The 11,979-nt window shown below is 39.8% G+C and overlaps 1 protein-coding gene across 1 annotated transcript; it reads left to right on the top strand.

Annotated features, from left to right (window-relative positions):
* LOC134344861 (probable G-protein coupled receptor 148) lies at window positions 1-1,059 on the top strand. Its single transcript, XM_063044973.1, has one exon. It carries the CDS (start codon window positions 1-3, stop codon window positions 1,057-1,059), a length of 1,059 nt encoding a protein of 352 aa, XP_062901043.1.
* Window positions 1,060-11,979: the final 10,920 nt, after the last annotated feature.

Here is an 11,979-nt window from a genome sequence, read left to right as displayed (position 1 = left end):
ATGAATTTATATAATTGCAATCATCGTGCCGACCACAATGAGATGTCTCTTCTAGCTGAAGAACACGTTACTGTGCAGTTCCCTGCAAATGCGTCCCATTCCATGGATTTTCTTCAGCACGAAGACATCCAAGCATGGGTGAATGCTTTGGGACACTCCAAAACACATATTTTGATGATTCCTCTGATAATTTGCCTTATTGCCTCATTGTTGGCTGTACCTCTTGTCTTGATTGCCATCTTTTCAAACAACAACCTTCATCAGGAAACCAGGTACCTGCTGCTTGCCAACACTTTGGTTAATGATCTAATTTATTCAGTACTGAACACCTTCATCGACATCCTTAATGCTGCAGGTGTCGGGATGCCTAAAGTTGTTTGCCAAACACTATTGTATGTGTTAACCGTGTCTTATTGTAATGGCATTCTGACAGTCACTGCAATGGTGGTGGACACTTATGTGGCTGTTAGCTGGCCGCTTCGTTATCCCTCACTTTTACCTCGATCCAGGGCCCTGAAAATCATTATCTGTATTTGTATTGTTTCTGCCGCAGCTCCATCTGTCATTTTTATAATAACACTAGGAACTCAACAGAATCCATTGTCCACGTTATCGATTTGTATTTTACCTTTAATATTCATGTTTTCTTTCCTTCGATTACCTATCTTAAAAATGTATTACAGTTTTACAGTAATTTACTTTCTAATATGTTTAGTACTGATTTCCAGTAGCTATGTCATGTTATACTGCAAAACTAAGACGTCAGGAATATGGACTGGCAACTCCAGGGCAAGGCAGACTTACTTTATTCAGTCAATGCTGCTATTCTTTTACTTCATTCCCTTGCTTGGTCTAGTGGCAGGGGGTGCACTCCAAGAAATGGACCTGATTTCCTATGTGACAGTACTCTGGATCAATAGGTCAATGACAAATTTCCTTATGATGTTACCTAGAGCAGTTTCCCCATATGTTTATGCACTGCGGTACCGAGAGGTGACTAAGTCAATCCAAACTTTACCATTGCTGAGACATATTAGGCGTATAAACCCCACTGATTAGCACCATCAGGATACTTGATTCATTCAAACAAATCTACTGATACTTGATTCATTCAAACAAAACTTTCAACCATAGGAAAACTGCCAATGGCTTGCATTTAGGATCCCTACTTCATTATTGTTGGCTGAACTAAAGTGATGAACCTCTTAGTAATTCATGAATGAATAATGATTCCATATAGCTTTTGTGTGCCACACACTAATGTCTTTAATTTCCTGGCACAAAACTTAGCTCCAGAGATGATTTATGAACTTCTTTCCAGCAATGTTACCTGTTTTATTTGCACTCTGATTCCAAATGAATGCACTTTACACAGTGTTGGTATTTGAGATAGTTTTCCTCTTGGATTATTTGCAATTAAATAACACTCATAGAATGTCCAAATAACAATTTAAGCCACAAATCAGTTTCTAGCCTCTATCCTTAAAAGTACTAGTAATCATCCAAACTGGAAAAACCATGTTTCATTACTGTCTTATTGTGGATAAATGGCACAAAATGGGTGAATCTATCCAGGATGTGGGTTGTTCAAAAATGGTTCTACCTCCTGTTTTGAAGAAGATTTCTTTATTTAATTTATTCTTCTGTTAATTAGTTGATTTACAAATGTAATGAGGTACAATTTCTAGCTTTTTTAAGGACAGAGGTTAGAGGCTAATTTAGGAACTAACTAGTCAGTGGTACAGTCTAAGAGTCATCTAACTGCAAGTAATCTTAGAGAGAAACAAGCTCAGATAACACAGTAGTGTAAGGTAAATTTATTTGGAACCAGTGGACAAAACAATTAACTTTGCTGGAAGGATGTTCACAACTCAACACTGATGCAACTTGCATACATGACAGGAAAGTAATTAATATGAGGACAAGGTTTCCAGAACACAAAACATTATTCACCTATCCTTCACTAGTACATATCACATACATACACATACATGTATATCTCTCTTTCTCACACATCCACACATGCATAACTTGTGTATTTAATATCTGAGTATTATTGTAAATATATTGTTTGATTAAGCATTCGTGTTCATTTAAATAATTAATTATGGGTTATATGTAAAAATATGTGAATGGCATACGTCATTGCGTGATACATGCGCATATGGCTTAAAGTAAAAGCGGAAGTAACATACATGAGTTATCCTGGCTCCGTGTTTTGTTTTCAAATAGTTTAATATTTTGGAGTTACAAACGATAACAATGGTGATGAGAAAGTTTGAAATGAACCCGAGGTGACTACCTACCTGTTGAAGCGCAGTGAGAAATTAGAGTTTTAAAAAAAAAGGCAGAAAATGGAAGAATTCACAAGTTCATAAACAGCGAGTACCGGGTGATAATAATGATAATTTTTTTTAAAAGAGCATCAACGAGCAGCTCACTGATGGATTAGCCCTGCAGTGCCTGAAGCTCTTGGAGTAGAATAGTCTTTGGATTGTAAAAAACAAATTTTACAGAGAACAAAGCACCATTGGTTGGCTCCTGAGAGGCCACTGCGTTTGCATGCACCACCATTTTACCAGAAGTAAATCAGCCAAAATTAGCTTCACTGTGAAAGTAATGCAGGAATATTTAGAACGAACCCATTGTTAATTGCTTTAGGCTTCATAAGCAGAATCAAAAGGAAGGGGAGTTCCTTTCAGTTTACATGACTGAATTGAAGAAGTTGTCGAGTGAGCATTGTCAGTTCAGTAGTGGGCTTAACGATGCACTGAGATATCATTTAGTTTGTGGAATTTTACAACAAAACATTTAAACTGCCTCCTAACTGAAGTGCAACTTACATTTAAAAGAGCAGTTAAAATAGCTATATCAAAGGAAACAGCAGAGAGAGATGCAATTGAGTTGAAGTCAGGAATGAAAGTGAGCGTGAACAAAATTGCTATATCTAAACAGAAAACACCCTGGCCAAACAGATTATTTTACTGTTGTGGCAGGGGTTCGCCTACAGCAGACTCATGCAGGTTTAAAGGCGAAACTTGCAGAAAATGCAGCAAAGTAAGAAACATACAAAAAGCATGTTGGGCAGACAAAAATAAATGAACTGCACAGGGAAAAGAAAAGGATAAAAAGTCAAATTGCAGCTTTAAAAAAAGCACTAATCTGCGTCAGATGTTGTAAAATCTGACAATGAAGTGAATGGCACAGGATTGATTAGCCATGGGATTTACAATGTGAAAACTAACAGTAGACAAACAACATGGCTTACACCAGAAGTGAACAACAAACTAATTAAGATGGAATTGGACTCCGGCTTGGTTGTTACAGTCGTTCTACAAAATGAGTTTGAGCGGCATTTCAAAGATACTGGACTGAAGCCTGCAGATGTCCAACTAAGAGCTGGAGAAAAGTTACTTCCTGTGGGAATGACATTTGCAACAGTGAGATACAACAACCAACAAGCCAATTTGGGCTTATATGTGGTCAAAATAGGAGGGCCAGTATTGTGGGGGCTTAATTGGCTGACACAACTGCAGCTTAATTGGAGATCCATGTACTACTTACATGCCTCATTTCCTGTAATAGAGTCAACTAGAAGCGAATTAAGAAAGGTATTGGATGATGTCACAGTAGTGTTCAGGGATGACATTGGAAAACTCAAACATATTAAGGGTAAAATAGTGCTAAATGAAAATGTCGCACCCAAGTTTTGTGAAGCCCAACAGGTTCCTTATACAATCCTTAATAAAGTAGCCAGTGAGCTGGATCACATGGAGGCTGAAGGATTTCTTTTCTAAGTTGAGTCGAGCCCATGGGCAGTAGCCAAGAAGAATGGGTCTGACAGGATGTCTGGTGATTTTAAGGTCACCATTAATCCAGTACTGAAAGGAAATCAATACCCTCTGCCCGGGATAGAGGCTATCTTTGCAAACCTTTCTGCAGGGAAACACTTCAGCAAAGTGGACCTAGCTGAGGCTTAACTACAGATGGAGATGGTGTTTTCTCACCATAAACACTCACAAAGGACTTCGTCACTATAATAAGCTTATTTTTGGAGTAGCATCTGCACCTGTATTCTGGCAGAAAGCAATGGACCAAGTACTGCAAGGCTGCCCAGGCTCATAGTGTTACCTGAATGACATTGTTATTACTAGTGAGGATGACAAGGAACATCTCCAAAATTTCAAGACAGTGTAAAAAAGATTATGCACTCAGAGCATCATGCAACAAGTGTGAATTCTTTAAACCAAGCATCACCTCATCACCTATTGTGATGCACAAGGATTAAACAAGTGCGCTGAGAAAATTCAAGCAGTGATGGATACCCCCAATGCCAAAGGACATGGCACAGTTGCAGTCCTTTTTAGGATTTGTCAATCACTATAACAGGTTCCTGCCAAACCGGGCTATTGTGTTCCACATCTTGAACTCATTACTACAGATCAGGAAGAAATGGCAATGGACAAAGCAGTGTGAGGTGATTTTCGAAAAGGTGAAAGAAATGGTGATGTCAGACACTGTACTCACACATTATGATCCGTATCATCCAGTGAAGCTTGCCATGCACCCTTTGGGATGGCAACACATCCAGAAGAAAGGTATCCAGAACTGTCAAAACCACTTCCTGCATTTCTATAATCATCTCCTACAAACACCACGGAGGAGGCCCCAGAACCTGAGATTGTTTCACAGCCACAACTCTCATCGGCCCAACAAAGTGACCTCCCTTGTCAGGAAAGACATTATGCCACAAGAGTAAGAAATCTTCCACAGAGCTGAAATCTTTAGGCCTGAATGGCGCAATTTAAAATTTACTATGCTGTGGATGTCTTTATAGAGTTGTATAATACAGTAGATATTTATATAAGTTGAGATGCATTCTCACAGGTAGATGCCTCACAGGTAGATAGTTCAGTTGCCTCACAGGTAGATAGGGTAGTTAAGAAAGCTTATGGGGTGTTAGCTTTCATAAGTCGAGGGATAGAGTTTAAGAGTCCCGATGTAATTATGCAGCTCTATAAAACTCTGGTTAGGCCACACTTTGGAGTACTGTGTCCAGTTCTGGTTGCCTCACTATAGGAAGGATGTAGAAGCATTGGAAAGGGTACAGAGGAGATTTACCAGGATGCTGCCTAGTTTAGAGAGTATGCATTCTGATCAGAGATTAAGGGAGCTAGGGCTTTACTCTTTGGAGAGAAGGAGGATGAGAGGAGACATGATAGAGGTGTACAAGATAATAAGAGGAATAGATAGAGTGGATAGCAAACACCTCTTCCCCAGGGTACCACTGCTCAATACAAGAGGACATGGCTTTAAGGTAAGGGGTAGGAAGTTCAAGGGGGATATTAGAGGAAGGTTTTTTACTCAGAGAGTGGTTGGTGCGTGGAATGCACTGCCTGAGTCAGTGGTGGAGGCAGATACACTAGTAAGTTTAAGAGACTACTAGACAGGTATATGGAGGAATTTAAGGTGGGAGGTTATATGGGAGGCAGGGTTTGAGGGTCAGCACAATATTGTGGGCCAAAGGGCCTGTAATGTTCTGTACTATTCTATGTTTTATGTTCTATATTCTCTATTGAGTTGGAGTTTATAGCTAAGCAGGGAGGAGTGTTGTGTATTTAATATTTGAGTAACATTGTAAACGTATTGTTCGATTAAGCATTCTTTGTTTATTTAAATAAATCATTGTGTGTTATATGTAAAAATGTTTGAATAGCATACATCATCACACCACCATGTCATACATGTGTGCCTTGCTTAAAGTACGAGGGGTGATTAATAGGTTCGTCACCTAAGGTAGAAGCAGTCAATTTTAGGAAACCTAACACATTTATTTTTCAACATAGTCCCCTCCTACATTTACACACTTAGTCCAGCGGTCGTGGAGCATACAGTTCCCTTCTTTGTAGAAGTTGGCGTCTTGGACCACCAGAAAGTGCCCACAGCAGGGATGATTGATAAGTTCATGGCCTAAGGTAGAAGCAGGTGAGTTATTAACTTCAAACTTTCTGCATAATCACTCAAAGAGTTGAACTGCACGTGCATGTAACAAGAGCTATATAACTTATCTCCTTCTACCTTAGGCCACAAACTTATCAATCACCCCTGCTGTGGCCCACTTTCTGGAGGTCCGAGACACCAGCTTCAACAAAGAAGGAATCCGTATGCTCCATGACCGCTAGACTAAGTGCGTATATGTAGGAAGGGACTATATTGAAAAATAAATGTGCTAGATTTTCTAAAATTGACTCCTTCTACCTTAGGCCACAAACTTATCAATCGCCTCTCGTAAAAACGAAACTAAAACACACAAATTATCCTGGTCCGTGTTTTGCTTTCTATTAATTTAAATTTTGGGAGTTACGAAACATAGCACAACTGAAACACACTCTCACACACATGTGCTCGCCTCGTTCACTTGCACAGCTTTCCCTCTCACTAATTCATGCACATTTCTCTTGCTGTCGCATGTGTCTTTCACATATTCACATCAGTTTCATACATGCACACCTCTTTCATACATATGTATCCCTCACACTTGGATTTCTCTCCCACTTATACTTGCACCTCTCTCTCTCTCTCTCACACACACACACACACACACACACACACACACACACACACGCACATACACACATACACATGAACATCTTGCTCTCTCATTCACAAGAAAGACACAGGAAAATAGGTGCAGTAGTAAGCCACACGACTCTTCAACCCCTGCCCCATCATTCAATATTACCATGGCTGATTATGCTGGCCTCAATTCCTCTATTATCCCTTGACCCTCAGTTGCATGATATTTCAAATATTTTATGACATGGCATTGTCTGTGGTAGATGATTCCAAAAATTCACTTTTCCCTAAAAGATGAAATTTTTATGCACCTCAATTTTATATGACCATTCCCTTATTTTGTCAGTATGATATCTTGTTTGTATCTGTCCCACTCGTGAAATCAACCCAACATCTACCTGTCTAGCCTGCTTAGAATCATGTGTGCTTCAATAAGATCATCATCATTTCTTAAACTCCCAGGAATAAAGGCTGAAACTGTCTCATGATATGAACACCTTTTCATTCCGGGAATTAGCCTGGTGAATCTCCTTTGAAAAATGCCTCCAATGTTACTATGTCCTTTTTTATTTAAGAGGGCCAGAGATGTGCATAGTATTCCAGGTGCAGGCTTACCAACACCATATTCAACGGTAACAAAACCTCCCTGTTCGTAAACTCCAGTCCATTGGCAATAAAGGCCAAAATGCCTTCTTAGCTATTTGTTGGACCTGCCAGCGAAGTTTTTGTGATTCATGCACTAGAACGCTAAGGTCCTTCCACACTTCACTCGTTTAGGTGATTGCCTTTTCTTTCCCGTTACTTACTGCCTGTAATGCTGCTGGTGTTTAGGGCAGCAATGACAGTCCTCCATGTCTGGCAGTGTTCATCGAGTCAGTAGCTTTCTTTCGGTTTTTACTACTGTCTGTCATGCAAGTCCCTGGTGGAGACTCAGGAACACCATTGCACTCATATGCAGAAGGATTCTTCGTATAGTTTCCATAACGATTTTGTTTCACCTGTCAGTGTTGTTAGCCTGAGCTGAACCCCAAACCCAGAGTATGGGTGGACCACTTTTAGTCTGCCCTCTACCCTTTGACCTTGTTGGCATGGGCAACTCTACCAAGAGCCAAAACATAAAGCCCTGACTCCAGCCAACACATAGCTTTCTGGCTCATTGAGGCACAAAAGCCCCCAAACCACGACAAGTGGTGGTCCTCTTGGATTTTTTTTTAACCATTACCAAAATATAAGAGACAGAGGAATCCTCTCATTGACGCTTGCACATAGCTCTCTCTCACACAGTTAGTCTCTCGCTCACAGATGCATATGTTTTGTTTACATATATGCATCTCTCTCTATCTTACACATGGACACACACACACACACATTCATGAATTGGCTCTTAAAAGCTTTGAGTCTGTAATTTAAGGAATTGATATTAAATCAGTTTACCCAAACTATAGCCACATTTTTGGTTATTACTGGATGGTTATGCTCAGTATCCGTTAAAGCTGATTTTTCAAGCTGATACTTCAAATAGCCTGTTTAATGTTTACTGCTCATTTAGTTGTGTGACAGTGTCTGTCAATGCTTTGCAATTGAGATGCTAAATAATTTTCATTATATTCAATTATTTATTTGTTTTTGCATCAGAATACAGATGACTTATTTGTAACCAATAAATCATTTTCATACATGACTAGGAGCTGGATTCTTCATTAACTATTTAGCAAGAAAGAATTACAAAGCAACTTAATAGCTTTGTAAAGAAACATTAAAAACTTGAATCCTTTGTAGTTTAAGTTGTTAAATGGATTTCAGTCATTAATTTAGCTAACCACTACACAGTCATGATGCCCTGTGTTGCCTAGTGCCTTTTATTTATTAATTACTGAAAATGAATTCATCACCAATTACTTTTTAGTAAGATTGTGTAATCCACCATCTATGAGTATCCATGGTTTAAGACTAGAACATTACAGCGAGGATATAATGCTGAAGCCTTATAAGGCATTGGTCAGACCACATGGAGTATTATGCTGGCATTGGAGAGAGTCTAGAGGAAGTTCACAAGAATGATTCCAGGAATGAAAGGGTTAATGTATGAGGAGTGCCTGATGGTTCTGGGCCTGAATTTGCTGGAGTTTAGAAGAATGAGGGGGAATCTCATTGAAACCTATTGAATATTGAAAGGCCTAGATGGAGTGGATGTGGAGAGGATGTTTTCTATAGTGGAGGACTCCAATACCAGCCTCAGAATAGAAGGGTGTCCATTTGGAACAGAGGTGAGGAGGAATTTCGTAAGACAGGGGGTGATAAAATTGAGTAATTCCTTGTCACAGAGGGCTCTGGAGGCCAAGTCATTTGGGTATATTTAAATGGGAGATTGATAGGTTCTTGATTTGCTAGGGTGTCGAAGGTTACGGGGAGAAGGCAGGAGAATGGGGTTGAGAGGGATAATAAATCTGCCATGATAGCAGAGCAGACTCAATGGGCCAAATGGCCATACACTGCTCCTATGTCTTACGTTCTTAAAGCAATTGAAATAATTAAGCACAGTGCTCCAATGTGCTTTGATCTCCATATACTGTGGATACAGAGATGAAATCGCAAAGCTGGTGACAGATCAGAGCCTGAAACTTTGTCAGTGCATTCTGTAATTGAACTCGACATGAACTTCTGGCACCACAGGACATGTTCGGGATGCCTTCAGCCTGCACGTTCAAACTTTCAGATCTGATTCAGGTAAATGCGGGGGAACGGGGATTCCAAGTGGGGAATCCAGGCAGTGGGCTCCACTTGTCAAAAGTCTATAGCTCAGAATGAGTTCAATGCGGCCTTCACGCAGCCTTAGACCACCTGGACAACACAAACACCTACGTCAGGATGCTGTTCACCGACTATAGCTCAGCATTTAATACCATCATTCCCACAATCCTGATGGAGAAGTTACAGAAACTGGGCCTCTGTACCTCCCTCTGCAATTGGATCCTCGACTTCCTAACTGGAAGACCACAATCTGTGTGGATTAATGATAATATCTCCTCCTCGCTGACGATCAACACTGGTGCACCTCAGGGGAGTGTGCTTAGCCCACTGCTATACTCTCACTATATCCATGACTGTGTGGCTAGGCATAGCTCAAATACCATCTATAAATTTGCTGATGATACAACCATTGTTGGTAGAATCTCAGATGGAGACGAGAGGGTGTACAGGAGTGAGATATGCCGACTGGTGGAGTGGTGTTGCAGCAACAACCTGGTACTCAACTTCAGTAAGATGAAAGAGCTGATTGTGGACTTCAGGAAGGGCAAGACGAAGGAACACATACCAATCCACATAGAGGGATCAGAGGTGGAGAGAGTGAGCAGTTTCAAGTTCCTGGGTGTCAAGATCTCTGGTCCCAACATATCAATGCAGTTTTAAAGAAGGCAAGACAGCGTCTATACTTTATTAGGAGTTTGAAGAGATTTGGTATGGTAACAAAAACATTCAACAACTTTTATAGATGTACCGTGGAGAGCATTCTGCATCACTGTCTGGTATGGGGCGGGGGGGGGCGCTACTGCGCAGGACCGAAAGAAGCTGCAGAAGGTTGTAAATCTAGTCAGCTCCATCTTGGGCAGTAGCCTACAAAGTACCCAGGACATCTTCAAGGAGCGGTGTCTCAGAAAGGCAGCATCCATTATTAAGGACCCCCAGCACCCAGGGCATGCCCTTTTCTCACTGTTACCATCAGGCAGGAGATACAGAAGCCTGAAGGCACACACTCAGTGATTCAAGAACAGCTTCTTCCCCTCTGCCATCCAATTCCTAAATAGATATTGAACTCGTGAACACTACCTCACTATTTTAATATATATTATTTGTGTTTTTTTGTACGATTTTAATCTATTCAATACACATATACTGTAATGGATTTACTTATTTATTATTATTATTTTATTCTTTTTCTTCTTCTATATTATATATTACATTGAACTGCTGCTGCTAAGCTAACAGATTTCGCGACACATGGCAGTGATAATAAACCTGATTCTGATTCTGATTCTGATGAGCAACCATTCAGATTTACTGAGTTCCAGATCGTGCTCCGTACTGTAGGTGGTTTCATACCTGTCCACTGGGTTCAACCTGAATTTATCCAAGTTAAAAAAAAATCCTAGTCAAGGCTCACAGATCACCACAGCCCAGAGTTCTTCTGAAACATTTATTAAAAACAATCATACAACATATAAAATAATGTGTACAAACACTACAAATAATAAACAATAAGACATTTTCTGAAATTAAAGATATGTAAAAAACTTTAAACTGTTGTACAAATGATCTGTTTTCTCTACCTAACATATATTTCACATAATTGATTATATCTATTCATAAATACTTCTGTTTGACATTGTACACATGATCATCTGTGCCCACAGTTCATCCTCAAGCTGTTCTCTATCTGTAAATACTACTCTGTAGCTTTCAATGACTTTGCTCATAAATCACCCGGGAAATAACCTGGAATGAATTACAGTTCTGTTTTAAACTTCACGCAAGTTGTTAAAGTGTGTCCTGGGCACTTCTTGCTTCATATTACAAAAATCACACTCGTGATAGCCTGATGACTACAACTGTTTGCCTACCACGCGGACACATACTGATTAAGAACGGAATGTTTGATGACTAACCATTCGCACAACAAAGAAACCTTGATAGGGAAAAATAGAATACTATGAACAATTGTGAATCATTTTTATTGTTTTTTTCTATTTTCAAAATTCTGTTGGGAAGAGGAGCAGGTACAGTCTGTAATTTATGGCAGACTGCACAGAATCAGAAAGAGCTGCAGAAAGTTGCAAACTCAGCCAGCACCATCATATTTATATATACACAAATATACACACCACTGTAATTTATAGCTTTTTATTATTATGTATTGCAATGTATTACTGCTGCAGTGCAAAAAATTTCACGACTTTTGCCAGCGATATTAAACCTGATTCTGATTCTAACTGCACATTCCTTGCTGAAGGGCTTTCCCTGAGCATATAGTTGTCATTTTGATGAGCATTGCAGAGAGTTTACTCCCAACAACAGGAAGCAAAGCCACAAACAAAAGAAGAGCATGGAATTGGACTAAAAATCTCAAGACAGGAAAACAAAGTTCTCAAACAAAATCAATGAGAGAGAGAGACAAAGAGATAACAGGAAGGTTATCTGCTATAGTCTTGCACAGTCCTGCTAAGAATCTGTTCCAGCATCGCACCCACCCACCCCCTGCCCCGCCCTTTTGTCTTCTTGTCAGGAGTCGAATTTGCAATAAATGAAAATCACTCTCGCTCCAAGTGTTGAAAATCTGAAATTAAAAAAAACAGGAAATCGGAACTACTGCTGGAGAACAGAGTATAACTTCTTCAACACTGCCAT

This window comes from Mobula hypostoma, chromosome 4 (genome assembly GCF_963921235.1).
Source record: "Mobula hypostoma chromosome 4, sMobHyp1.1, whole genome shotgun sequence".
Lineage (NCBI taxonomy): Eukaryota > Metazoa > Chordata > Chondrichthyes > Myliobatiformes > Myliobatidae > Mobula > Mobula hypostoma.
The sequence above is the reverse complement of the archived record's forward strand: the minus strand, read 5'-3'. Positions and strand labels throughout refer to the sequence as shown.

What these genes read in the sequence shown, in the direction of transcription:
- LOC134344861 (XM_063044973.1), top strand. Translation starts at nt 1, where the DNA reads ATGAATTTATATAATTGCAATCATCGTGCCGACCACAATGAGATGTCT.